Genomic DNA, 27,611 nt, shown 5'->3' on the forward strand with positions numbered 1-27,611 from the left:
TAGTTTCAACAACAAGGAAAGACAACAAAAGCAAATACAGATAGATTATTAAATAATAATAATTAAAAAAAATTAAAAAGACAAAAAGGGCTACCTACATCACTTTAAATGTTTTTGCCAAATATATCAATTTAAGGGCTTTTGTACTCTTAATCATTCTCCAAGCCATTAAGCTAATTAGAAAATGTAGGCTTTACTTTCATTAATCGACATTTATGTAGAAAACATTTTGCCAGGAGCATAATAATGTTGACAAACATTTCTATGTTACAGTCGTTTTTAAAAAAAAATACCAAATTTGATCTCTTCTATAGTGAATAATTGGGTCATCTCCACACCCTTGTCTCTCAGCCAAGCTCCGATCTCCTCCCAAAACACATGTACAGTCTTTAGATCCCCCTGGTGTTATGGTTATGGCGGTCATTTACTTATGGAAGTAGTTTGACATGTACTTCGGTATCAGGGAGGTGTAGCGGATTTTATAGACTAGGCTCAGTGCAAGTTGTTTTACTCTGTCCTCCACCCTGAGCCAGCCCACTTTGGAGAAGTGGGTAGGAGTGAGGTGGGATCTGGGGTGGAGATCTAGAAGTAACCTGACTAAGAGAAGGTTAGTATAGCAGCATGGGATATTTCAAGGTTGCATTCGGAACATGCAGGGTACAAATTAATGCATACATTTTTTTTAAAGACATGGTTAAATAAAATAACGTTGAGTCGTGTTCGTGTACGATCTAGATCCGCACTCCAACCATTCCAGACGGTGGCGGTAATTCACCTCACAAGGTTGCTTGCCAACCGCCATTAGAGGAAAGAAGAAGAAGAAGAACCCGGAACTCGCGGAACTTCAGACGTGTCAAATGGTCGCTATTTTCCGCAGGAAGGTAACGCCTCAAGCACCTGAGAAGGAAGCGCTGTGTAAGTTTTGAAAGTGTCTTAAAGTCCGTTTGGAAACCACTTTAATGTTGCGTGTCCTCTGCGTGTGGTGTCATTAAAGTCCGCAGTTTTAAAGTGATGTCAGTGCTGATCCCAAGAGCCAGTACTGTCCCATAGATAATAATAATGCTAGCCAAGGCAGGCTGCTAAGTGCTAACTCGTCTCTTGCCGATCAGATGACACAAGTTTAATCAGATGACTTTTGTTCATTTAATTCAACCATTCCCTTTAAATGCGGCGTGTGTTACAATTTGTTCCATACGCTTCCTTCGTGTTGTGTATAACTTGTATATAGCATTGTCAGCTAGCATAGGACGCCTTCGGTATGTTTTACCTTTTTAATACAACACACTTTTTACAACAGAGGGATGATAAACAATCGAAGACGAAACATGGACATTTTTTTAAATTGTTTTCTCCGGTGTTATCAGCGGTAAATCCACGCATTAAGAATTGTTGTAAGACGTTCCGGTATTTCCTGTTTTGCAACTTAACCGTGTTCAACGTGAAGTTCAATGCAAAACCGGGTTTGCTACTCCTCAGTTTGTCAGAATTCAGTGACCGTGTTAGATGTAAAGTCAGCATGCCAAAATGAGTCATGGTTTTGATTATTACTATTATTATTTGCATACTTGCCAACCTTGAGACCTCGGAATTCGGGAGATATTGGTGTGGGTTCACAGTGTGGCGCATTTTTGTAACAGTGTTCAAGTTATTTATACGGCCACCCTTGGTGTGACCTGTACGGCTCTTGATCAAGTATGACTTGCATTCACTTGTGTGTGTAAAAGCCGCATATATTGTGTGACTGGGCTGGCACGCTGTTTGTATGGAGGAAAAGCGGACGTGACGACAGGTTGTAGAGGAAAGGCAGTGCCTTTAAGGCCCGCCCCCAATATTGTTGTCCGGGTGGAAATCGGGAGAATGGTTGCCTCGGGACATTTTCGGGAGGGGCACTGAAATTTGGGAGTCTCCCGGGAAAATCGGGGGGGGGTTGGCAATAGGGCTGGGCGATATTGCCTTTTTTTTAATATCGCGATATTTTAAGGCCATATCGCGATACACGATATATATCTCAATATTTTGCCTTAGCCTTGAATGAACACTTGATGCATGTAATCACAGCAGTATGATGATTATATGTGTCTACATTAAAACATTCTTCTTCATACTGCATTAATATATGTTACTTTTAAACTTTCATGCAGAGAAGGAAATCACAACTAAAAAAATCACTTTTTTTCATACGGTGTTGATCTGGAAATGTTTGCCTCAACATTTTGATGTTGTGGGCGTGTGGCACCAAACGGAGATATTGACGTGCGGAGTTTCAAACACTCTTCATTGTCTAGCGGGTGACTTTTCAAATGATGCTACATATTAGCAGTGTAGCCGAGTGTCCTGGGTTCGCCTATACAGTGTACTTATCTAATAAAATAATAAACTGGAGACATTAGGGCAGGTTCGGTAGCCACCGCTTCTTTAATGTCAACATCACACACCTCCTTCCACAACCACAAACACCCTACGTCACAGCCCTACGGCAACTCTGGAGGGACAAAACTCCTCCTCCTTACCTAACACACTCCGGTAACTTGGGACACCCTGAACTGTTTGTTACAGCAGTAATGCTACTATTTATAGCAACACTTTCGCCCTACACTTGACAAATTACAGTTGTCTGTTCGACATATTCCCACTTGAAGCCAAACCACCGCCAGACGATGGACCCCCTGCTGTTTTTCTTGGGAATTAATTATTCCTCCATTTGTTACCAGATTCGCACCTTCTTTCTCTTGTATTAGCGCTTGCACCACTCCGCTAGCATCACAGCTAACGTTACCATGTCTCTACCTCTCTGCTCAAGGAGGTCGTGACAGTATGTGTGTAGAAGGTGCGCTTGCTGTCTGTGAGAAGGAAAGAGCGAGGAGAGCCTGTAGTGTAATGCCCGCAGCTAAAAGCAACTGCGTGAGAACGTATACTCGATATCACGATATAGTCATTTTCTATATCGCACAGAGACAAACCCGCGATATATCGCATATATCGATATATCGCCCAGCCCTAGTTGGCAAGTATGATTATTTGATTATTACTAGCCTTCATCCAGTTTCATCCACAGTTCTTTGTTTGTGTTTGCCTCTAGTTCCCCCCCACAAGCCTCACCAGTTAACATGGGGAATTTAATTAACCTGTTTAAAAGGCTCGGGAAGAAAGAAATGAGGATCCTCATGGTGGGTCTGGACGCTGCGGGGAAAACGACCATTTTATACAAGCTCAAACTGGGAGAGATCGTAACCACCATTCCCACGATAGGTAAGGTGAACAATTGCATTATCAATCGTAAATTATATTAAATGTGTTCTTTCCCCGTGCAGGTTTTAATGTAGAGACGGTGGAGTACAAGAACATTAGCTTTACAGTTTGGGACGTCGGCGGCCAGGATAAGATCCGACCACTGTGGCGTCACTACTTCCAGAACACGAAAGGCACGCACGCGCCTTCTCTGGAATTGCACTGCGTTGTTTTTTGAATACAGTGGACTAATGAAGGCTTTGATCGCTTCTCGTTTCAGGTCTCATCTTTGTCGTGGACAGCAACGACCGAGAGCGATGCAACGAGGCTCGTGAAGAGCTCATGAGAATGTTGGCGGAGGATGAACTGCGCAATGCTATACTATTAGTCTTCGCAAATAAAATGGTGAGTACTCCGGGCAATGAACGTTGATTAGGTTATGTTGTTGATTTGAAACGGACACTGTGGCATTGACAGGACCTGCCTAACGCCCTGACTCCAACTGAAGTCACCGACGCACTGGGCCTTCACACCCTGCGCAACAGGCCCTGGTTCATCCAGGCCACCTGCGCCACCAATGGCGACGGTCTCTATGAAGGACTGGACTGGTTGTCTGCGCAACTCAGCAATCTCTAACAGTCGTCTCTTTCCCTCCCATTCATCGAGCCTACATTCTGCCTTTAAAGCCCTCCCATGCTGGCTGTTGTTACCGCCAACATACTGGGCCACCAGTGGAAATAATCGGTCCATGGTAATGTGTAAAGCTGACATGTATATATGAAAGGATATGCTAATGGGGCAGCTTTAACTTTTTCTCTCGTGGTTGTTTCACTTTCTGTTTGTTGGGCAATAAAAGGAGAGACGCAAGGGAATCTAATATTACAATCACATACACTACTCAAAAAGTTAGGGATATTCAGCTTTTGCGTTTTAAAGATGAAGCTAAAATATACAGTACAGGCCAAAGGTTTGGACACACTTTCTCATTTTAATTCGTTATATTTTCATGACTATTTACATTGTAGATTGTCACTGAAGGCATCGAAACTATGACACCTGTGAAGTGAAAACCATTTCAGGTGACAACCTCTTAAAGCTCATCGAGAGAATGCCAAGAGTGTACAAAGCAGTAATCAGCAAAGGGTGGCTACTTTGAATAAAGTAGAATATAAAACATGTTTTCAGTTTTTTCACCTTTGTTGGATAAGTACATAACTCCACATGTGTTCATTCAGTTTTGATGCCTTCAGTGACAATCTACAAGGTAAATAGTCATGAAAATAAAGAAAAAGCTTTGAATGAGAAGGTGTGTCCAAACTTTTGGCCTGTACTGTGTGTGTGTATATATATATATATATATATATCAATCATAATTTGACCCAAGCTTTTGAATATGCATGTCCAACTCTTCAGTGTTTCAGTACTTTTTGTACAACTTGCTGTTCTCTAGCAAGTAGCTGAATAGCAACATATCTAACTGGTGGCAAATTTTCTTTGACATTAAGCTCAGTTGCCACTTCAATCTGAAAACATCTTGTTAGCAGCCTAAAACGGCGAGGTACTGTTGAACAATATTGTGGTTAGTTGGTATTTTAGGTTAATCCTGACATTCTACCCAAAAGTTGAGTATCTCAACTTTTTGTGAGTGGTGTATTCAAATTGGTGACCAAAACTAAAAGATGCACAGCTGGGAGCGTCAATCTCCTGTTTGATAAACACTGGTATTGACTTAATAGGATGTTTATGGAATCTACCTGTTTTCTCTGGTTGGTGTTTTTGTGTATTGTCAAGTGTCAGGTCCAAGGGCTGCCTTAGAGTGTGTACACTTTGCAACTATTTAAAAAAAAAAAAAAAAGCTCTATACTGATTATCCCACACTCAGCCTCGTACTGTAAGTTGTATGCATCATGTAAGACGACATTAGTGTCATTTCCCCCATCCTATCAGGTGGGTGTTTTTAAAGAAAATATTTAAACACTTGTGTGCATACACATTTCTTTGTGTTACTGAACTGCTCAGACTATATATGGAGGTGGGCTTGTTTTGTCATTAATACAGATTTAAATATTTAAGTTAATCTTTTGTGTGAGTAAAACAAAAAAGCACTAAAGTGACTGGAAAGGATTTCTAAAATGTATTTTTCTTACATGTGACTATGCAATAAAACAATGTCATGCATTCACTCTTCCCCTTTCTCATCTGTTAACTATGTATACAGTACATATGTTCGTTTTGTTGACATAATGTTCAACGTGCGCATTTGTTTGACTGTAAATGTGTCTTGTTCTTAATCATATTTTGGGTTGTTGAGGGGGCATAAAGAGGGTGTCATGGCATCCCTTGTTAGCTTGACCACCTTGACCCAGGAACAAGCAATGAGATGCCTGCATGTTGGAAAGCACCTAATGCAGCAAGCACAATGTGCAGCAGTGAGGTGATCTTGGACAGCATTCCTGCAGGTTGATTAGGCTGCTATGGTTAATGCAGCTGAGCCTATAAACCCGGCCTGAGGAGAGCGCGGAGGTGGTTGCAAAGGGGCGGGAGTACAAGTCCCGGGTTCCTTCATAGGGTGGCTTTGTCTGGGAGCCGCCTCTCATGCTGCTCCATCAGCTTGGTTTGTGTGTGGCAGGCTAACGGTACTCCATATAAAAAAAAAAATAGAAAAGAAAAAAAAGCTGCCTGTTTTTTGTTTTTTTTCCTTCTTCTCACTCTTTATGAATGCCTTGCTCTTTTGTTTAGGGCACCCCCCACAGGTGCCAGTGTGCTCAATACCCCCTATTTAAACCAACTGAGGGCAAACATTATTTGGAGCAGCATTCTGATGGCAGTGCAGACCTTGAAGGGTGAGAGATTTAAAAGCTCTCTCATGTCATTACTTCATTAAAAAAAATTCAAAATATTCAATGATGCTTTGTAATAAAATCACCTTGTTAAAAAAGTAGGTATCAGATAGTCGTACAGTCCACCCGGAAAGTATTCACAGCACTTCACCTTTTCAACGTTATGTTACAGCCTTATTACAAAATGGAATATATAATTTTTTTGTCCTCAAAATTCTACACACAATACCCAATAATGACAATGTGAAAACGTTTTTTTAAACATTTTTCCAAATGTATTAAAAAATAAACCAAGAAATCACATCTTCACAGCCATTAAGATTAAAAGTGAGCTCAGAGGCACCCTGTTTCAACTGATCATACTTCAGATGTTCCCATAGCTTGATTTGAGTCCCTCTGTTGTAAATACTGTTGGTTGGACATGATTTATAAAGGCACACACCTGTCTATATTTAAGGTCCCACACTGGCAGAGCACAAACCAAGACTAAAGTCGAAAGGAATTGTCTCGAGGCACAAATGTAGGGTTGGGTAAAGAAAAAGTATCTGCTGTCTTGAAGGTCCTAAATGAGCACAGTGGCCTCCATCATCTGAAAATGGAAGAAGTTTGGAACCACCAGGACATTTCCTGGAGCTGGCCGGCCATTTAAACTGGGCGATAGGGGGGACAAAGAGCCTAGTCTTGGAGATCACTCTGTCAGAGCTACAGCATTCCTCTGTGGAGAGAGGAGAACCTTCCAGAAGGACAACCATATCTGCTGCAATCCACCAACCAGGCTTGTATGTTACAGTGGCCAGACAGAAGCCACTCCTTCGCAAAAGTTTGCAGAATTGCACCTGAAAGACTCTCAGACAATGAGAAACAAGATTCTCTGGTCTGATGAGATAAAGATTAAACTTTGCCATGCGTCATGTTAGGAGGAAACCAGGCACCACTCATCACCAGGCCAATACCATCCCTACAGTGAAGCATGGTGGTGGCAGCATCATGCAGTGGGGATGTTTTTTAGCAGCAGGAACTGGGAGATTAGTCAGGATAGAGGGAATGATGAATGCAGCAACATAGAGACACCCTGGATGAAAACCTGCTTCAGAGCGCTCTGGAATTTAAGACTTGGGTGACACTTCCCATCCAACCTGATGGAGCTTGAGAGGTGCTGTAAAGACAAATGAGCGAAACTGCCCAAAGATAGGTGTTCCCAACTTGTGGCTTCGTATTCAAAAAGAAAGACTTTGTGCTGTAATTGCTGCTAAAGGTGAGACAACAAAGTAATGACCAAAGTATGTGAATACTTATGTATGTTGGATTTCTTAGTTCTTTTTTTTTATATACATTTCGAAAAAGCTCTAAAAAAACAATTTTTCCATTGTCATTATGTGGTATTTTGTGTAGAATTTTGAGGACAAAAATGAATTTATTTCATTTTGAAATAAAGCTGTAACATAACAAAATGTTGAAAAAGTGAAGCCCTGAGAAAACTTTCTGGATGCACTGTGTCTAATAGGCCTTCAGCTAATTGTTAATGATGCTGTGTGGAAGTTAAGCTAGATTTGTCATATGGATGATAAAAAACTTAGCATATGTGCACAAATGAGGGACGTTTAATCAGTAAAAAATTAACCGGCAATAAAACCTAGCTACTAAAATGACCCCCCAAAAAGCTAAACAAGGTATTCAAGACTGGTCATACTTGTGAAGAGCGCTGCGTCTTTGAGTGAGAGGGAGGGTGGGGGGGCCAGGACATTAGCTGTCCGAGTCGTGGCGTCGCCTGTGGCTTTGTGCGACACCGCCAGGGGCCGTCTTGTGGCTGGAGGGGTTACGGGGGACAGGGGACCCCCCGTCGGAGGAGTCTGTGTCGTGGCGCTGCTGTCGGTGGCGGGGGTAGGCGGGTTGTCGCTGTGCCTTTAGTGCCCCCCTTGAATGGCTGTCATAGGGTCTGGCTCCGCTCTGACTGTGGTATGATGGATTATGATGGTGGTGGTCCTTTCGGGGCCTGAAGAGTAACAAGAAAACAAATAATCTGACTGGGTGGCTCAAAGTGGCTTCTGATATGCCGGGGGCGGGGAGGGCGAGGTACAAGAATAAGATCTTTTTTACGTTTTACAACATTCTATGCAACCATTTTTATTAGTCTTTTTCAGATTGCATAATTTCAATAAGTCATTCAGTTCACAGTTCACTAACAAATATTTCAATCAAGCATTACTATGCATTGTCAGTAATAAACAAAAATACAATAAATTGACCAAGCATTACTAAATGCCTCTTTTCAGTTACGTAAATAGTAAATGACCTATGGTCACTTCATAAGAAAATATTTTTCTCTCTATAATGTGTAATTTATCAGAGAACTACAGTCCACACTGCAAATAGCCAACTTCGATGGCTTGAGCTTTAGTGACGTTTCAGCTCCCTCTAGTGAAGCTTTTCCTAACTGTCAGTAAAGTATAATTTTTAAAAATATCTTATGCTCAAATCATAATTTAAAATTTACCCCAGACATGAAAAAATATGCAATGAAAATAAATGGTAAAAAAATCTGTTTCAAAATGTATTATTTAAAACATTTGAGACAAAATGATCAAACCTCTTTTTGTCGTCATCTGAATCGGAAGACGACGAATCGCTCCTTTGCCTCTTTTTCTTCTTCTTCTCTTTCTTCTTTTTCTCCTTTTTATTTTTCTTTTCTTTCTTCTTCTTTTTGCTCTCCTGGCTAAAAACGTTAGGGGGTTAAATTAAGCATAACTCGTCATTGTCCAGCTAGATCTATAGACACTTTTTTTAGGTACGTCCATACCAGAGGGGTCCATAACTTTTCCGCCTCGGAGTTGTACTAAAATATCAAAGAATTCGGGGGCAAATGTTCATATTTTAAAGCAGGCTGAAACCCATGTAGATAATTTGAAGTGGCTGTTTGAAATTGACTCTAAGACACAAGAACACCACCGGCTATCTTATGTTACCATTAGTTGCTTAACAGAGCTTTTTTTTTTTTTAATGTCTATATTTTTTCAACAATTACTAAGAATAACAAATAATTTGTCTGGTTAATGGCTTGCTATCATCGCTCTCTTGTACACACTTATACTCCCTGAGAGCGTGCACATACATCTTGTTGTTATAATGGACAATACATTCAATAATAGCTAACGTAAGTAGCAAAACGTTAATTAGCTGACAACACACAAAAGCTAGTGTGTGCGTGTGTTTTGTGCATAACATGAGGTGTATTAACATGCTCAAAGCCAGAAGAGGGCAGTAAAGTACCAGAGCTTTGCTTACAACACTTTGGAAAGTTAGCGCCCTTTAGTAAAAGTTGCAAACACCTATTTTAAGGAGTAGTATATCAGCTATGTGTTATAGGTAACCAAGCATATTATCATTAGTAATAATAGTTATAGATATAAGGAATTCAACTTTTTCTCATCACATTATGCCCCTTTTCTTAATTGAATTATATTTTAGAACATGCCATAAGTCAATAAAAAACTTGTTGCGGGTAGTTTGGACACTCCTTGCCTACATAATCAAATGAGATAAGTTGTTTACAAAAAACTAAATTATATCATTTATGTAACAATAGGTTTATGTGAGAAAGGATGTAGCCTGGTGTAGCTAAATAAGCACAATACACAGCAGTCATTATGACGCAGTGCAGGTTTAAATGTGATATTTAAACAGCATTAATAACTTTGCAAAGGCATTACGACTGTATCTGAAATCCTTACATTGTGTACCTAATGTAATGGGTATAAGTCGTTTTCATTGATGGCTACATCGCAGTCATGGTTGCCCTCAGAGGGCCGCATTTAACAGTGAATAATATACAATATGAATATAAATGTGTATATATAAAATGTGTATATAATTGTCTGTCTTTTTTTACGTACGCTGTACAAAACCAAATCTTTAGATTGTACTGTATAAAACTGGCAGCTCAGTCGCCACAATTTTACCAAAATATTTGCAGGTTTTTGTTTTTTTACAGCATATAAAATAAAAAAATACATGGAATTAAATTATATGGAATGGAAAAACAGTACCACCATTTTTTTAAAGTAAAAATTCATGCAAGTTTTTTATACTGTAAAAGCTATGGTTGTTGTGTTTTATAGTGTATCATTACTCTATAATGAAAGTGGATTTTACTGTAAAAAAGGTTTTAGTGTAAAATGTTTACATGAACAGTTTGTTGGATTAATTGCTTTGAAATCATAAGTCAAGCAGATATTTAAGTATTTATCTTTATTTGAACAATAACATTGTTTTGAAATGTATGACGATATAATATTTTCTTTTATTATTAACGATGATTAAAGTGTACGTAGTACATTTATTTTTGTAATACATTTATTAACAAAAGATAGGGTACTTTATTTACACATATTATTGCCACGCTTTCGGGGGCCACACAAATTGGTGTGAAGGGCCAGATTGGGCCCCCGGGCATTGAGTTTGACACTTGTGGTATAAGTGGTTAATGCGCTAATGCTTTCTTACCTTTGTTCAGTCTCCTCTTCCTTCTTTACACTCTCTGATGACTTTGCTGTTGAAGTTTCTGGAAGAACGCTGGTCTTGTGGTGCTGGAAGTGCAGTTATAATAGTTTATGTATTATGCATTAAGGCACAAGCGGTAGAATATGGATGGATGGATGTAGCTTTATCTATATGTACAGTATTTCTCACAGAAATGCAAGATATTTGTGGGGGTGGTCAGTTGACGTAATCCTCTAATTTGAACAAACAAACTTGCTTCTTTTTGTCTTTTTAATGTCACATACAAGACGCACTCGCCTGTGAGTGCTTTTTAGACTGGGGGAGGGACCACATCAGCATATCAGTCTCCAAAAGTCTCTTAAATAGATTTGTTGCTGGTTGTTTTTTTTTTAAAAAGACAAGGATCCCTCCTGCTCTTTCTTTCTATTTTCTGGCAGACCAGATGTGTATGCAGTTACGATGATTACCGCCACTTGCTGCATGGATTTGTACCGTCAAGCTACATTCACAAACGGTCTCGTTATAATGTGTTTATGAACGAAGGTGAAGAAGCAGAGCCACATTTAATGTAATTGAATGTATGGGAAACACTGATGTTTGTTATTATATTCTGTGTGTGTGTGTCTTTTTACTGTAAAGACTGGCAATCCCATTTTAACCGCTTCCTTTTCCTGCTGGGAGAGGACCACTTTGCGTGATGCTGCACTGCACACAAAAACACACACACACACATTATTCATCAGACTCAAGTGAGAAGAACAGCTCTCACCTGAAAAAAGCTGCTTGTTAAGACAGAATGTCAAGGGGGACAAACAAGGAGCTGAGCTGAGTGTTTACCATTTGTGTCGACCTCATGAAAAACTAATGAGTGTGACGTTTTACTAAGGAATATTTCAAATGTTCAAGTTTAAAAATATACTTTAAGATGACAAAAAAAGAGTCACCTGGAGCTTCCCAATCCAGAGATTCGATCCACATTTCTCTCTTCACCATCATCTTCATCTCTCCTACAGATGTCTGCCAAATCCTGTGTAATTATAAGCACACCCAAGTTTTTGCAATTGCTTGCTAACTTAGATGCGACCACAATATTAAGATAGGAAAGGGGACGGTACAATACCTCTTTGGTCAGTCCAGTCGGTTGCCTCTTTATGACCTTGTGTCCTCTGCATTGAACATGACAAATGAAGATTCGGTATTTTAATCCTGGACTATTTGTCTAGTATTACACTTACAAGGCAGCCATCAACGCTTCATGTTCTGCAGCCTTGACAGCGGCAAGCTCCTCTTCCTTGGTGGGGGGCCTGCTGCCTTTTTTGTCTCTGGAGTACCATGTCAGATCTTTGCCTTTTTGCCAGCGTCCCACTGGAGCCATCAAGGAATTTCCTGCAAACGGCCCGCAGCGTCAAAACAGACAATGAACGACGACGAGGAGATAACGGTGCATACTAGAGATACCGCATTTTCCAGACTATAACCTGCACCGCGGTATATAAGCCGCACCCACAAATTTTTGGAAAAACTTTTTTTTTTTTCTTCATATAATCGCTGCACCAAACTATAAGCCACAGATATACACTGGTACATTGTGAATGAGATACTAACTTATAAAGATTTTGCAAATGTTTATTTACATACCTTAATTTTTTTCAAACGGCACCTGTAACATGAAAGTAAAACGGCTGATCCAACACAACAGAGACATCATTGATGTCTTTATCTTTTATGAGATTAATAAGATTTTCTCCTTTTTTATTAAGGGTTCAAGATGTTTATCAGGATTTTTCTTCATGGATCAGTTTAGTACATTGATTTATTTACCTAATCCATTTCATAATTTAGCAGTTAGTGAAGTTCATAGATTAGCCGCACCTTTATATATGCTGCAGGGTTTATATCTTGGTAAAAACCTAGCGGCTTACCCCCGTTTTCCACAGGATGCGAAATGGCTGCGGAACGTCATCACCACGGCAACGGACTCATTCCGTTTTTATTCAAGTCAATGTGTCCGTTTCCATCGCTTACAGAACAGCATCGATATGGCTGGGACATTTCACATCCCTGCACTAAATAGACGCAGGGCTTCAATTTTTGCCGGTCACCACAACCCGACGGTTTAACTTGGCTAAAATCTGCTTGCCTTGGACAGCATACAAACACAAAATAAACTATCTGGGTTACCTTCAAAATTAAATAGTCAGTCTTCAAGGCAGATCGTATTTTACAAGCAGGGGAGTGGTTTGTAGGCGTTCAATGAAATGTGTGTGCGTGTAACGCTCGCTAGGAATGATGTTACTCGTGTGTTGTGGCTTGTTACAAAAAATAAAGCTGTCATTTTGCAAGGCAACAGTCGTCTTTTCCATGAGTCAAGTCAAGGCCGTCACAGACGCGCCCGCCTGTGGGGACTGAAGGGCGGCAAAGCTCAAGATGTTCTGCAGTGTTTACTTCAATGTTTACTTTATCGCGGGATAAGCGCAGATTCACAAGATCTCGAAAAATTCACGCCATTTCGCTGCACTGCGAAGCTGCAACAGAACGGGCGGTGCTGTTCCGCATCTTGTGGAAATTTAGGGCTAGAGTTCGGAAAATATGGTAATTAGATTTTGAAGATGGTAGAAAATGTGACAATTGATGACAGTATCTAACATACTTTGCAAGTATTGATGGGGTTTTTTTTAGATTTTCTAACAAAGATGAATTAAAGAAAACATAATTAATAGATAACATGGTTATAGCACTTCTTATTGCATACAGTAGTGGTCAAAAGTTTACATACGCTTGTAAAGAACATAATGTCAGTAGAAGCATTTTAAAATCTCATTTGTATACACTAGCCTTTAAACAGACCCCTCTTTTAGACTACCGGTAGTTGATCTGCTGTCTCTTTTCTGCCTTGCCCCCCTCTCCTGTGTGGAGAGGTTATCAGGTGACCGCAGATGAGGCACTAGCTGTTCAAAGTCAGGACCCGGGGTGGACCACTCATCTGTGCATCAGTTGGGGACGTCTCTGCGCTGCTGACTTATCTCCACTCAAGATGATCCCCTGCTGGCCCCACTATGGACTGGACTATCTCACTATTAACTAGATCCACTCGACGTCCATTGCACCGGTCCCCTCTGAAGTTTCTCATTGTATCCCATTGGGTTGAGTTTTTTCTTGCCCTGATGTGGGATCTGAGCCGATAAGTAAACTGATTGATTGATGATTGATTGATAAATTACGTTACATGAAGTTGCACAGTTGAATGCGGTAATTTGGCAAAAGTGGCGGTGGCCTTCCACGTAGCCGCGGTATGTTGACACAAGCGAAGAAGGGGGGCACCAATATACGTGATTCAACACGGCGGAGGCAATGACAACCTTATAAACTGCAGGCTGGACTAAACAAAAAGCGGCATTTAAAACAATCTCGATTTTGTATGATGAAGGACGCAGCAATTGAAGGTAAGGGCGCAATTAAACACGTTGTGTATGAATGCAAGTATAATATATAGCTACTACTTGTCTGCTCGTGTTTGTTAGCTTTCAAGCTAGTAGTAGCTACTAACGGTTAGCATTGGCTACACACTTACCAAGATAATTCTCTCGGTGTTTGTCCACTTTGACATCATCCCAGTTGAACTGGTCCTGGCCTCCTCGAACCCCCCCGGACCTCGAAGAACCGAACATTTCTGGGCCTCGATGACGTTACGGTTTACTAAACGTGCTAGCGTCTCCTCCGTTTGTTAGCTTTTTAGCCGCGGCCTAGCGTCGCCGTTCTCACATCCGGGTACTTATTCGCCCGAGCGACGTGGCGCAGCTTTCTCACCACAAAATCTTTGTAATTTTATGAACAAAAATATTTACATTAATTCCGAGTGGTAACGTTTTTTTTGTGAAAGGCATGTATTGACGTCACTGGAGTGTCTCACGTCTCACTATTTAGCGTCACAGCGAAAATTATTATTTATTTGTATTTTTTTTAGATAAAGCACGTACAACTATCCATATGTTAAGTGTAAGTATTCAAGTAAAAAATTAAAAGTGGTATGGTATATGTTTATTTTTGTGTCTAACAAAACGTGCCGCATACATTTAACGCGGTTTTGTGTTGCGTCGCTAAGTGATGACGTAGCCAGCACAACAAATCCCAATGGCTGTCGGTGCAAGGAAACAGAATGGAGGACTAAAACATTTCTTCTGGGACGTCCTCAGGTTGTCTAGTGCTAACAGCTGCCAATGTATATGAGACATTTTGCCAGGTTCTATTCAGGTAGGAATATGTTTTCATTTGATAAAAAAACGACGTGTATTTCATCTCTAATAATGCGCCATGACTGCCATTGAGATGCTGAAGCAGGCTTTTTTTTGCGATGAACTGAAAAGAACCACTGTTACTCGAGTGACTTCCTGCGTGTTTTGCCTATTTGCATGAAACTCAGACGGCGATCGGGGTCAGCTAGTGAATAATAACAATAAAGCCATAACAATACTTAAATAAACTGCAACAAAACAGTGCAATAAACAGCAATAACAGTGTAATACATTTTTAAAGGTGCAATATACACATCACGTCTTTCATATAATCTTTAATTTTTTTATTTTCATAACATGGTCACTACTGCTTAGTTATATTAGTTATATTAATGCGCCCCCCGCGACCCCGAAGGGAATAAGCGGTAGGAAATGGATGGAATGTTATATTCTTATTTTTACTGTTATATTTGTATTCTTACTTTTTTTTTAAATTCTTATTATATTTTCTATTGTATTTTCATTTATACCTCCATTATTTACTTTTTTAATTATATCTCAATTCTGCACACTGCTGCAGGAATTTTTATTTTCCTGAGGGAACTCTCCAGAAGGAATCAATAAAGTACTATCTATCTATCTAATTCTGAAACTGACAACCTTTTATTGCTCCTTTGGTCATTCTGAAAGTAAATACTTGGTTATAAAGGCGTAATCAAATGAGTTACAATCAAGGGATAACTGCCAATAAAGATGTGCAGCTTAGTGTTTACCAGGAAGAGATTTGCATGTTAAAGTATTATCCAAGCAATAACCCTTTTCTAACCGGGTCCACTACAGTGGATTTGAAAGAGAAAGCGACTTTTCTTGATCACCGGGTCCTGATAAAGCTCACATGATTTGTCATCTTCAGTGCACGTGCTTTGAATGAGAGTCAGCCTATACTGATAAACTCAAATTACTCTGCAACAGTACAGTATTGTTTTAAATAGTACATTTGAACCCAACAAGGGGTCAAACCAAACTTTCATCATTATCCTCCTAGACATCAACATGTACTGAATGTCCTTCATAAGCACAATACAATGGCTACCTAATCGAATGGGATTAATTAAAGATATAAACAGTTTAATATGTCACATTTTGGATGTTTCATGTTAAATTCAACATCCAGTCTGGCTCAAATTCGGGGGAATCTTACATACCCTAAAAATGAAATTATAATGAAGGCACATTTTATGGCGAACTCACGGAACCAAATTGTAACTCCAAAAAGTGTCATAAAAAATTGAAGTAATTCTATTTCAAATTATGTAAACCAGTCTATAATATTTGTATGTATACATTCACTAATCATCATGAAGATATATTTTTAAAATGTATCCCCAGTCACACTAATGTCCATCTAGAAATATGAGATTTATACTGAGAGAAAGGGAGTATCCATCCATCCATTTTCTACCGCTTGTCCCATTTGGGGTCGCGGGGGGGCTGGAGCCTATCTCAGCTGCATTCAGGCGGAAGGCGGGCTACACCCTGGACAAGTCGCCACCTCATCGCAGGGCCAACACAGATAGACAGACAACATTCGCACACACATTCACACACTAGGGCCAATTTAGTGTTGCCAATCAACCTATCCCCAGGTGCATGTCTTTGGAGGTGGGAGGAAGCCGGAGAACCCAGATGGAACCCACGCAGTCACGGGGAGAACATGCAAACCCCACACAGAAAGATCCTGAGCCCGGGATTGAACTCAGGACCTTCGTATTGTGAGGCACATGCATTAACCCCTGTTCCACCATGCTGCCAAAGAAAGGGAGTAGATTGATGTCATAACAGTGGCAGGCAGTGCGTTTCTCACCTAGGCCTTCAGTGATGTCTGACTTCAATGATTACCTCTCAAAATACCATACTTTCAACAACTTGTGATCTGATTGGCTATTGCAACTGTCTATCAACTGTATGTGTTCTCGAATTCATCCGCTAACGGTCCCGGTGAGTATCCAATCACAGAACGCGTAAATGTCAAATTCAACGTAAGGCCTTACTGACAACAACTCGTGATCTGATTGGCTATCGCAACTGTCTATCACTGTATGTGCCCGTTCACTTACAGTGCACAGATGCCCGCATTGTTGATTCTGAAGGCCCCAGGCAGATTTCATACAGCATGGCAACATACGCTAGCTGAATTCTGATTGGATACAAATTGTAACCTAAAAACAACAGCGCTGGAAGGAACGTAATATGACATGAAGAAAATATGAATACTTTTAGATATTTAGGGAAAGTTACTTTTATCTTTATCATCATGATTTCTGGTTACGTTAGGCCAGTAGAGAAGGCCTTGCTGGCCCTTATGGCCCACAACTGAATTATAATATAATAAATGAAATTAACACAAAAAATGTAATTACCACTTTAACTAATTTATTATACTGTATATTGAAATTAAGATTATAATTACTATTTTAAGAATATTAGCTATGAAGTCAAATGAATGAGGCATCTGCATTTAAGTACTGTATAGTATAATGTAAGGATGTGCCAATTGATAGGATGATTTTCTTAAAAAAGTACATGATCGTCATTGTCGATTAAAACCTTTCAATGCCGATCCCCTCTGGCTAATATTGTATTTGTTTTTGACAAGCTAGCAGCGAATTGTGTATCTCCATTCACAGTGTGGAACTGCTCCACTAAGTTGATATTAATCAACTCCACAACGGAAAATAAACTACATTTCTTAGTATCTTAAGTATCATTATCAAGTACCATTATCATTGGAGGACGAGGCTAAACATGTTACACACTGAGAGCAAGCAGGAGCAGGCATGCTAATAGCTAAGCGAGCTAGAAACAACAGAAAAAGTAAGTGCTCAGTAATGTTTAAGAAGTGTAAATGAAAGAGCAGAAAGTAAGCAGATATTAACATGAAATTACCATGTAAATTAATAAAAGTCTGTTGGTGTGTCAGTATTGTCACAGTCAGTACACAGCACATAAGAGGAGAGTGGATCGATCCATGAACTGGTGGTGTTGATGATACCAAGGGTAGTATCAGTATATGATCAATACTAGAAGAATTACATTAATATTTGTATTTTCTCAAAATATTTCATTGTTTTAGTTATTGTTTACAAATTTTAAGAATAACTCCCTGGATACAAGATGCCTTTGAGGGTAAATACTAAAAACAATTGGGCTCCAGCGACCCCAAAGGGAATAAGCGGTTGAAAATGGATGGATGGAATTGCACTAACTTAGGGCTGCAACAACTAATCGATTAAAATCGATTATAAAAATAGTTGGCGATTAATTTAGTCATCGATTCGTTGGATCGATGACTGCGCAGAGGCTCTTTTATATATATATATATATATATATATATATATATATATATATATATATATATATATATAAACTGCAACATTTACAAATAGCTGAGAAACAATAATCAAAATAAGTATGGTGCCAGTATGCTGGGGTTTTTTTTCAATAAAATACTGGAAAGGATAGAAATGTAGTTTGTCTCTTTTATCCGATTATTCATCGAATTAATAATCGACAGATTAATCGATTATCAAATTTGTTGTTAGTTGCAGCCCTACACTAAATAATAGATAGTAGTTTTAGATTTTGTTTAGTTGTTGTGTACTATTGACTTTGTTTTGCTCAAACAATTGTATGTAACAAAAGAGAAACAGGAACTACCAAGAGCACTCACCATAAACATATAGAAACATTTACAGGTAATACATGTGATCAGTATTGGTATCGGTTGATCTCGCTCATGGATTATTGGTATCAGAATCAGCAAATCCACGATCATAACATCCCTAAAATAAAGACAATATCAATATCAAAATGACATTAGTGTCTAATGTTTAACTGAAACAATCGTTGTCTTTTGAGAAGTTGTGGTTTTAACAGTAGGTAGAAAATAATAGTTCCAAAAACAGTCTGTGTATGTTTATTTGTAGAACAGAGCTATTTGGACTGTTGCAGCCTCTTCACTTGCATGTACAAAGAAAGGAGCTCCCCATGGTTCTTTTAAGGCAAGCGTTCAAGAGGCGAGGAAGAATGACTCTTGTCATTTGCACCTGCAAACACAACTTGGCTGCTTCGGGCTCTCAGAGACAAGACAAGCGGCTTGTAAATGTTGTGATTTTGTTTTGCTTCATGAGTGTATTTTGTTGTCATACTTTTACTTGCAGTAAGCATTTAGGCGTCATGTGGATTAACCTCTGTTAATCGTCGGATACTCGATATACACTATATTGCCAAAAGTATTTGGCCACCTGCCTTGACTCACATATGAACTTGAAGTGCCATCCCATTCCTAACCCATAGTGTTCAATCTGATTTCGGTCCACCTTTTGCAGCTATTACAGCTTCAACTCTTCTGTGAAGGCTGTCCACAAGGTTGCGGAGTGTGTTTATAGGAATTTTCGACTATTCTTCCAAAAGCGCATTGGTGAGGTCACACACTGATGTTGGTCAAGAATGCCAGGCTCTCAGTCTCCGCTCTAATTCATCCTGAAGGTGTTCTATCGGGTTCAGGTCAGGACTCTGTGCAGGCCAGTCAAGTTCATCCACACCAGACCCTGTCATCCATGTCTGTTCACGTGGCCTACCACTTGGTGGCTGAGTTGCTGTTGTTCCCCGAGTTGCTGATGCTCTTCCATTTCTTTATAATAAAGCAGACAGTTGACTTTGGAATATTTAAGAGCGAGGAAATTTCACGACTGGATTTGTTGCACAGGTGGCATCCAATGACAGTTCCACGCTGGAAATCACTGAGCTCCTGAGAGCAGCCCATTTTTTCACAAATGTTTGTAGAAACAGTCTCCATGCCTAAGTGCTTGATTTTATACACCTGTGGCCGGGCCAAGTGATTAGGACACCTGATTCTGATCATTTGGATGGGTGGCCAAATACTTTTGGCAAGATAGTGTAAGTACTGAAAAGTGTTTTGCATCTATTTTTTCATTGCTAAATAGAAGGAAAACAACGGCACATTTCTGATGGCTGGGGTTATGTTAGGTGTTAATGTTGGACTATACTGCTACTAGTGTGTGTAAACATGGCCCTGCCCTCCCTCCCTCCCTCCCTGTCTGGCTGGCTCTGCTGCTTGTGGCAATCACTTGACTTCTCTCCTGGCTGAATCAGTGTGCACTGAGGGAGGGCGAGGAAGCAAGAAGGGTTTACTTTCTGCCGTTGGTTAGAACGTGTGACAGGATAGACGAGGTAAGATTGGATGGCTCACTGTTGTGTTGTGTTTCCACAAGCAGAATAAGTCTCTGCAATTAGTGAGTAATTGGTCCTCGAGGGCGCCCTGGTTCCATAGTGATTGCCTCTCTTCTGCCAAGTGTCATTTCAGTCTCGTTAGGTGCGCCTGGCTTATTAGCTTGTTTTCCGAGATTGAAAACCTGCCGTTCAACATTTAAAATTCCAGTGATTACGCATCATTCGTCTTTTATGAAGTTGACTCTCTGACGTCTCTTTCAGCTATGGCTGGACCCAGGCCTGTGGTGCTGAGCGGCCCATCCGGGACGGGGAAAAGCACTCTGCTCAAGAAGCTGATGAAGGAATACAGCAGCATCTTTGGCTTCAGCGTCTCACGTAAGTCATCATGACTACTGGCACGCCTCACTGAGTTTAGAATATCGCTAGAAGTTCATTTATTTCAGTAGTCCAATTTTTAAAAAGTGAAAATTCTATATGTCTATCAATCCACTGTACACTAGTCTTGTCCCTATACCAATATTTTGGGAGCGATACGAAAATATATTTAGATACTTTATTTTAACAGAAAATCTTATGCTACATTAAACATACATTTTTAATTGCAATCAAAGAATAATTTTGACATTTAAGTGAACATACAAGACAACTTCTCTTTTGTTAGTAGTAGAGGTGGGAATCTTTGGGCACCTCATGAAGCTACGATTCGATTATTGATACATTTATTTTTGTTTCACTAGATTATTTTTTGAATAAAAATAATCTAAAACTGGTGAAGTTAAATGGAAAATAACTTTATAGTATAATCACTGAATACATATAACAATTTAATTAATTTTTTTTCTTTTTACATTTTTTTTCTTTCCATGATGGCAGGTGAAGCCCCGCCTCACCTGCGTCCAGTGACCGCACGTCACTGGTGTATATGTTTGTTTGTACAGTGAATGTATATGTACAGTATGTTTATATGTATGTTTGTATAGTGAATGTAGATGTACATGTATGTGTATATGTATGTTTTTACAGTGAATGTATATGTACAGTATGTGTATATGTATGTTTGTATAGTGAATGTAGATGTACATGTATGTGTATATGTATGTTTGTACAGTGAATGTGCGTGTGGATGTACGAACTTTGAGTATGTAAGTATGTACTGTGTTTGTGTATGTATGTGGGAGCGTAGGTACCTATGTATGTATGAATAACTGTGAGTATATATATGTATTTGTATGTACAATATAGAGTACGGCCCACGCCACCCGAGAGCCCAACCCACAAACAGCAGGTGTGGCCCCCAGGGAACAAGGGACCACCGGCCCCACGCAGCCAGGCCGGCCAGCGACAGGAACCCCAGGGCCCGGAAGAGCACGGGAGAAGTAGGGGACAGCCAGGCCTCAGAGTTGCGGTGTTCCGAGAGGAAGAAACGTTCACCTGAGCATTTTAAGGACTTTGTTCGATAGAAGGACATACTTTCATAGTTAGTTCTCTCTTGTTTTCAAATAAAAGAGAATGTGACTGTTCGACTGTCATATAAATGTTTAAGTAGTTTCAACAACAAGGAAAGACAACAAAAGCAAATACAGATAGATTATTAAATAATAATAATTAAAAAAAATTAAAAAGACAAAAAGGGCTACCTACATCACTTTAAATGTTTTTGCCAAATATATCAATTTAAGGGCTTTTGTACTCTTAATCATTCTCCAAGCCATTAAGCTAATTAGAAAATGTAGGCTTTACTTTCATTAATCGACATTTATGTAGAAAACATTTTGCCAGGAGCATAATAATGTTGACAAACATTTCTATGTTACAGTCGTTTTTAAAAAAAAATACCAAATTTGATCTCTTCTATAGTGAATTGGGTCATCTCCACACCCTTGTCTCTCAGCCAAGCTCCGATCTCCTCCCAAAACACATGTACAGTCTTTAGATCCCCCTGGTGTTATGGTTATGGCGGTCATTTACTTATGGAAGTAGTTTGACATGTACTTCGGTATCAGGGAGGTGTAGCGGATTTTATAGACTAGGCTCAGTGCAAGTTGTTTTACTCTGTCCTCCACCCTGAGCCAGCCCACTTTGGAGAAGTGGGTAGGAGTGAGGTGGGATCTGGGGTGGAGATCTAGAAGTAACCTGACTAAGAGAAGGTTAGTATAGCAGCATGGGATATTTCAAGGTTGCATTCGGAACATGCAGGGTACAAATTAATGCATACATTTTTTTTAAAGACATGGTTAAATAAAATAACGTTGAGTCGTGTTCGTGTACGATCTAGATCCGCACTCCAACCATTCCAGACGGTGGCGGTAATTCACCTCACAAGGTTGCTTGCCAACCGCCATTAGAGGAAAGAAGAAGAAGAAGAACCCGGAACTCGCGGAACTTCAGACGTGTCAAATGGTCGCCATTTTCCGCAGGAAGGTAACGCCTCAAGCACCTGAGAAGGAAGCGCTGTGTAAGTTTTGAAAGTGTCTTAAAGTCCGTTTGGAAACCACTTTAATGTTGCGTGTCCTCTGCGTGTGGTGTCATTAAAGTCCGCAGTTTTAAAGTGATGTCAGTGCTGATCCCAAGAGCCAGTACTGTCCCATAGATAATAATAATGCTAGCCAAGGCAGGCTGCTAAGTGCTAACTCGTCTCTTGCCGATCAGATGACACAAGTTTAATCAGATGACTTTTGTTCATTTAATTCAACCATTCCCTTTAAATGCGGCGTGTGTTACAATTTGTTCCATACGCTTCCTTCGTGTTGTGTATAACTTGTATATAGCATTGTCAGCTAGCATCGGACGCCTTCGGTATGTTTTACCTTTTTAATACAACACACTTTTTACAACAGAGGGATGATAAACAATCGAAGACGAAACATGGACATTTTTTTAAATTGTTTTCTCCGGTGTTATCAGCGGTAAATCCACGCATTAAGAATTGTTGTAAGACGTTCCGGTATTTCCTGTTTTGCAACTTAACCGTGTTCAACGTGAAGTTCAATGCAAAACCGGGTTTGCTACTCCTCAGTTTGTCAGAATTCAGTGACCGTGTTAGATGTAAAGTCAGCATGCCAAAATGAGTCATGGTTTTGATTATTACTATTATTATTTGCATACTTGCCAACCTTGAGACCTCGGAATTCGGGAGATATTGGTGTGGGTTCACAGTGTGGCGCATTTTTGTAACAGTGTTCAAGTTATTTATACGGCCACCCTTGGTGTGACCTGTACGGCTCTTGATCAAGTATGACTTGCATTCACTTGTGTGTGTAAAAGCCGCATATATTGTGTGACTGGGCTGGCACGCTGTTTGTATGGAGGAAAAGCGGACGTGACGACAGGTTGTAGAGGAAAGGCAGTGCCTTTAAGGCCCGCCCCCAATATTGTTGTCCGGGTGGAAATCGGGAGAATGGTTGCCTCGGGACATTTTCGGGAGGGGCACTGAAATTTGGGAGTCTCCCGGGAAAATCGGGGGGGGGGGGGGGGGGTTGGCAATAGGGCTGGGCGATATTGCCTTTTTTTTAATATCGCGATATTTTAAGGCCATATCGCGATACACGATATATATCTCAATATTTTGCCTTAGCCTTGAATGAACACTTGATGCATGTAATCACAGCAGTATGATGATTATATGTGTCTACATTAAAACATTCTTCTTCATACTGCATTAATATATGTTACTTTTAAACTTTCATGCAGAGAAGGAAATCACAACTAAAAAAATCACTTTTTTTCATACGGTGTTGATCTGGAAATGTTTGCCTCAACATTTTGATGTTGTGGGCGTGTGGCACCAAACGGAGATATTGACGTGCGGAGTTTCAAACACTCTTCATTGTCTAGCGGGTGACTTTTCAAATGATGCTACATATTAGCAGTGTAGCCGAGTGTCCTGGGTTCGCCTATACAGTGTACTTATCTAATAAAATAATAAACTGGAGACATTAGGGCAGGTTCGGTAGCCACCGCTTCTTTAATGTCAACATCACACACCTCCTTCCACAACCACAAACACCCTACGTCACAGCCCTACGGCAACTCTGGAGGGACAAAACTCCTCCTCCTTACCTAACACACTCCGGTAACTTGGGACACCCTGAGCTGTTTGTTACAGCAGTAATGCTACTATTTATAGCAACACTTTCGCCCTACACTTGACAAATTACAGTTGTCTGTTCGACATATTCCCACTTGAAGCCAAACCACCGCCAGACGATGGACCCCCTGCTGTTTTTCTTGGGAATTAATTATTCCTCCTTTTGTTACCAGATTCGCACCTTCTTTCTCTTGTATTAGCGCTCGCACCACTCCGCTAGCATCACAGCTAACGTTACCATGTCTCTACCTCTCTGCTCAAGGAGGGCGTTTACGTATGTGACGTATGTCGTGACAGTATGTGTGTAGAAGGTGCGCTTGCTGTCTGTGAGAAGGAAAGAGCGAGGAGAGCCTGTAGTGTAATGCCCGCAGCTAAAAGCAACTGCGTGAGAACGTATACTCGATATCACGATATAGTCATTTTCTATATCGCACAGAGACAAACCCGCGATATATCGCATATATCGATATATCGCCCAGCCCTAGTTGGCAAGTATGATTATTTGATTATTACTAGCCTTCATCCAGTTTCATCCACAGTTCTTTGTTTGTGTTTGCCTCTAGTTCCCCCCCACAAGCCTCACCAGTTAACATGGGGAATTTCATGAACCTGTTTAAAATGTTCGGGAAGAAAGAAATGAGGATCCTCATGGTGGGTCTGGACGCTGCGGGGAAAACGACCATTTTATACAAGCTCAAACTGGGAGAGATCGTAACCACCATTCCCACGATAGGTAAGGTGAACAATTGCATTATCAATCGTAAATTATATTAAATGTGTTCTTTCCCCGTGCAGGTTTTAATGTAGAGACGGTGGAGTACAAGAACATTAGCTTTACAGTTTGGGACGTCGGCGGCCAGGATAAGATCCGACCACTGTGGCGTCACTACTTCCAGAACACGCAAGGCACGCACGCGCCTTCTCTGGAATTGCACTGCGTTGTTTTTTGAATACAGTGGACTAATGAAGGCTTTGATCGCTTCTCGTTTCAGGTCTCATCTTTGTCGTGGACAGCAACGACCGAGAGCGATGCAACGAGGCTCGTGAAGAGCTCATGAGAATGTTGGCGGAGGATGAACTGCGCAATGCTATACTATTAGTCTTCGCAAATAAAATGGTGAGTACTCCGGGCAATGAACGTTGATTAGGTTATGTTGTTGATTTGAAACGGACACTGTGGCATTGACAGGACCTGCCTAACGCCCTGACTCCAACTGAAGTCACCGACGCACTGGGCCTTCACACCCTGCGCAACAGGCCCTGGTTCATCCAGGCCACCTGCGCCACCAATGGCGACGGTCTCTATGAAGGACTGGACTGGTTGTCTGCGCAACTCAGCAATCTCTAACAGTCGTCTCTTTCCCTCCCATTCATCGAGCCTACATTCTGCCTTTAAAGCCCTCCCATGCTGGCTGTTGTTACCGCCAACATACTGGGCCACCAGTGGAAATAATCGGTCCATGGTAATGTGTAAAGCTGACATGTATATATGAAAGGATATGCTAATGGGGCAGCTTTAACTTTTTCTCTCGTGGTTGTTTCACTTTCTGTTTGTTGGGCAATAAAAGGAGAGACGCAAGGGAATCTAATATTACAATCACATACACTACTCAAAAAGTTAGGGATATTCAGCTTTTGCGTTTTAAAGATGAAGCTAAAATATACAGTACAGGCCAAAGGTTTGGACACACTTTCTCATTTTAATTCGTTATATTTTCATGACTATTTACATTGTAGATTGTCACTGAAGGCATCGAAACTATGACACCTGTGAAGTGAAAACCATTTCAGGTGACAACCTCTTAAAGCTCATCGAGAGAATGCCAAGAGTGTACAAAGCAGTAATCAGCAAAGGGTGGCTACTTTGAATAAAGTAGAATATAAAACATGTTTTCAGTTTTTTCACCTTTGTTGGATAAGTACATAACTCCACATGTGTTCATTCAGTTTTGATGCCTTCAGTGACAATCTACAAGGTAAATAGTCATGAAAATAAAGAAAAAGCTTTGAATGAGAAGGTGTGTCCAAACTTTTGGCCTGTACTGTGTGTGTGTGTGTATATATATATATATATATATATATATATATATATATATATCAATCATAATTTGACCCAAGCTTTTGAATATGCATGTCCAACTCTTCAGTGTTTCAGTACTTTTTGTACAACTTGCTGTTCTCTAGCAAGTAGCTGAATAGCAACATATCTAACTGGTGGCAAATTTTCTTTGACATTAAGCTCAGTTGCCACTTCAATCTGAAAACATCTTGTTAGCAGCCTAAAACGGTGAGGTACTGTTGAACAATATTGTGGTTAGTTGGTATTTTAGGTTAATCCTGACATTCTACCCAAAAGTTGAGTATCTCAACTTTTTGTGAGTGGTGTATTCAAATTGGTGACCAAAACTAAAAGATCCACAGCTGGGAGCGTCAATCTCCTGTTTGATAAACACTGGTATTGACTTAATAGGATGTTTATGGAATCTACCTGTTTTCTCTGGTTGGTGTTTTTGTGTATTGTCAAGTGTCAGGTCCAAGGGCTGCCTTAGAGTGTGTACACTTTGCAACTATTTAAAAAAAAAAAAAAAGCTCTATACTGATTATCCCACACTCAGCCTCGTACTGTAAGTTGTATGCATCATGTAAGACGACATTAGTGTCATTTCCCCCATCCTATCAGGTGGGTGTTTTTAAAGAAAATATTTAAACACTTGTGTGCATACACATTTCTTTGTGTTACTGAACTGCTCAGACTATACATGGAGGTGGGCTTGTTTTGTCATTAATACAGATTTAAATATTTAAGTTAATCTTTTGTGTGAGTAAAACAAAAAAGCACTAAAGTGACTGGAAAGGATTTCTAAAATGTATTTTTCTTACATGTGACTATGCAATAAAACAATGTCATGCATTCACTCTTCCCCTTTCTCATCTGTTAACTATGTATACAGTACATATGTTCGTTTTGTTGACATAATGTTCAACGTGCGCATTTGTTTGACTGTAAATGTGTCTTGTTCTTAATCATATTTTGGGTTGTTGAGGGGGCATAAAGAGGGTGTCATGGCATCCCTTGTTAGCTTGACCACCTTGACCCAGGAACAAGCAATGAGATGCCTGCATGTTGGAAAGCACCTAATGCAGCAAGCACAATGTGCAGCAGTGAGGTGATCTTGGACAGCATTCCTGCAGGTTGATTAGGCTGCTATGGTTAATGCAGCTGAGCCTATAAACCCGGCCTGAGGAGAGCGCGGAGGTGGTTGCAAAGGGGCGGGAGTACAAGTCCCGGGTTCCTTCATAGGGTGGCTTTGTCTGGGAGCCGCCTCTCATGCTGCTCCATCAGCTTGGTTTGTGTGTGGCAGGCTAACGGTACTCCATATAAAAAAAAAAATAGAAAAGAAAAAAAAGCTGCCTGTTTTTTGTTTTTTTTCCTTCTTCTCACTCTTTATGAATGCCTTGCTCTTTTGTTTAGGG

General features: G+C 40.2%; 3 protein-coding genes across 6 annotated transcripts; 2 read left to right on the plus strand and 1 right to left on the minus strand.

Annotated features, from left to right (window-relative positions):
• The first annotated feature begins 344 nt into the window (after nucleotides 1-344).
• On the plus strand, nucleotides 345-5,410 carry LOC133618743 (ADP-ribosylation factor 1-like). Its single transcript, XM_072915202.1, has 5 exons — nucleotides 345-915; nucleotides 3,080-3,249; nucleotides 3,312-3,422; nucleotides 3,509-3,633; nucleotides 3,706-5,410. Exons 2-5 carry the CDS (start codon nucleotides 3,108-3,110, stop codon nucleotides 3,862-3,864), a joined length of 537 nt encoding a protein of 178 aa, XP_072771303.1. The 5' UTR covers nucleotides 345-915; nucleotides 3,080-3,107; the 3' UTR covers nucleotides 3,865-5,410.
• A 2,241-nt stretch (nucleotides 5,411-7,651) lies between these two features.
• Nucleotides 7,652-14,489, minus strand: LOC133618740 (multiple myeloma tumor-associated protein 2 homolog). Its single transcript, XM_061979382.2, has 8 exons — nucleotides 14,137-14,489; nucleotides 11,801-11,951; nucleotides 11,686-11,731; nucleotides 11,510-11,592; nucleotides 11,198-11,270; nucleotides 10,569-10,651; nucleotides 8,656-8,781; nucleotides 7,652-8,061 (listed from the first exon to the last, which is right to left on the minus strand). The coding sequence occupies exons 1-8, from the start codon at nucleotides 14,231-14,233 to the stop codon at nucleotides 7,812-7,814; spliced, it is 909 nt and encodes a 302-aa protein (XP_061835366.2). The 5' UTR covers nucleotides 14,234-14,489; the 3' UTR covers nucleotides 7,652-7,811.
• On the plus strand, nucleotides 13,557-27,052 carry LOC133618742 (ADP-ribosylation factor 1-like). 4 transcript variants are annotated; one of them, XM_061979386.2, is made up of 7 exons: nucleotides 13,557-14,008; nucleotides 20,312-20,425; nucleotides 21,293-22,471; nucleotides 24,701-24,870; nucleotides 24,933-25,043; nucleotides 25,130-25,254; nucleotides 25,327-27,052. In XM_061979386.2, exons 4-7 carry the CDS (start codon nucleotides 24,729-24,731, stop codon nucleotides 25,483-25,485), a joined length of 537 nt encoding a protein of 178 aa, XP_061835370.2. In that variant the 5' UTR covers nucleotides 13,557-14,008; nucleotides 20,312-20,425; nucleotides 21,293-22,471; nucleotides 24,701-24,728; the 3' UTR covers nucleotides 25,486-27,052. The 4 variants fall into 4 exon arrangements, with proteins under 4 accessions (XP_061835370.2, XP_061835369.2, XP_072771301.1 ...); XM_061979385.2 differs by having other exon boundaries at nucleotides 13,561-14,008; nucleotides 21,293-22,505; XM_072915200.1 differs by lacking the exon at nucleotides 13,557-14,008 and adding an exon at nucleotides 14,656-14,816 and having other exon boundaries at nucleotides 21,293-22,505.
• Nucleotides 27,053-27,611: the final 559 nt, after the last annotated feature.

This window comes from Nerophis lumbriciformis, linkage group LG19 (genome assembly GCF_033978685.3).
Source record: "Nerophis lumbriciformis linkage group LG19, RoL_Nlum_v2.1, whole genome shotgun sequence".
NCBI lineage: Eukaryota > Metazoa > Chordata > Actinopteri > Syngnathiformes > Syngnathidae > Nerophis > Nerophis lumbriciformis.

What these genes read in the sequence shown, in the direction of transcription:
- LOC133618740 (XM_061979382.2), bottom strand. Translation starts at nt 14,233, where the DNA reads ATGTTCGGTTCTTCGAGGTCCGGGGGGGTTCGAGGAGGCCAGGACCAG. An exon ending in ACACCGAGAGAATTATCTTG is followed by an intron (nt 11,952 to 14,136) that starts GTAAGTGTGTAG and finishes GGCCGTTTGCAG; the next exon opens with GAAATTCCTTGATGGCTCCA. An exon ending in GAAGAGGAGACTGAACAAAG is followed by an intron (nt 8,782 to 10,568) that starts GTAAGAAAGCAT and finishes TAACGTTTTTAG; the next exon opens with CCAGGAGAGCAAAAAGAAGA.
- LOC133618742 (XM_061979386.2), top strand. Translation starts at nt 24,729, where the DNA reads ATGGGGAATTTCATGAACCTGTTTAAAATGTTCGGGAAGAAAGAAATG. An exon ending in AACCACCATTCCCACGATAG is followed by an intron (nt 24,871 to 24,932) that starts GTAAGGTGAACA and finishes TTCCCCGTGCAG; the next exon opens with GTTTTAATGTAGAGACGGTG. An exon ending in CTACTTCCAGAACACGCAAG is followed by an intron (nt 25,044 to 25,129) that starts GCACGCACGCGC and finishes TTCTCGTTTCAG; the next exon opens with GTCTCATCTTTGTCGTGGAC.
- LOC133618743 (XM_072915202.1), top strand. Translation starts at nt 3,108, where the DNA reads ATGGGGAATTTAATTAACCTGTTTAAAAGGCTCGGGAAGAAAGAAATG. An exon ending in AACCACCATTCCCACGATAG is followed by an intron (nt 3,250 to 3,311) that starts GTAAGGTGAACA and finishes TTCCCCGTGCAG; the next exon opens with GTTTTAATGTAGAGACGGTG. An exon ending in TAGTCTTCGCAAATAAAATG is followed by an intron (nt 3,634 to 3,705) that starts GTGAGTACTCCG and finishes TGGCATTGACAG; the next exon opens with GACCTGCCTAACGCCCTGAC.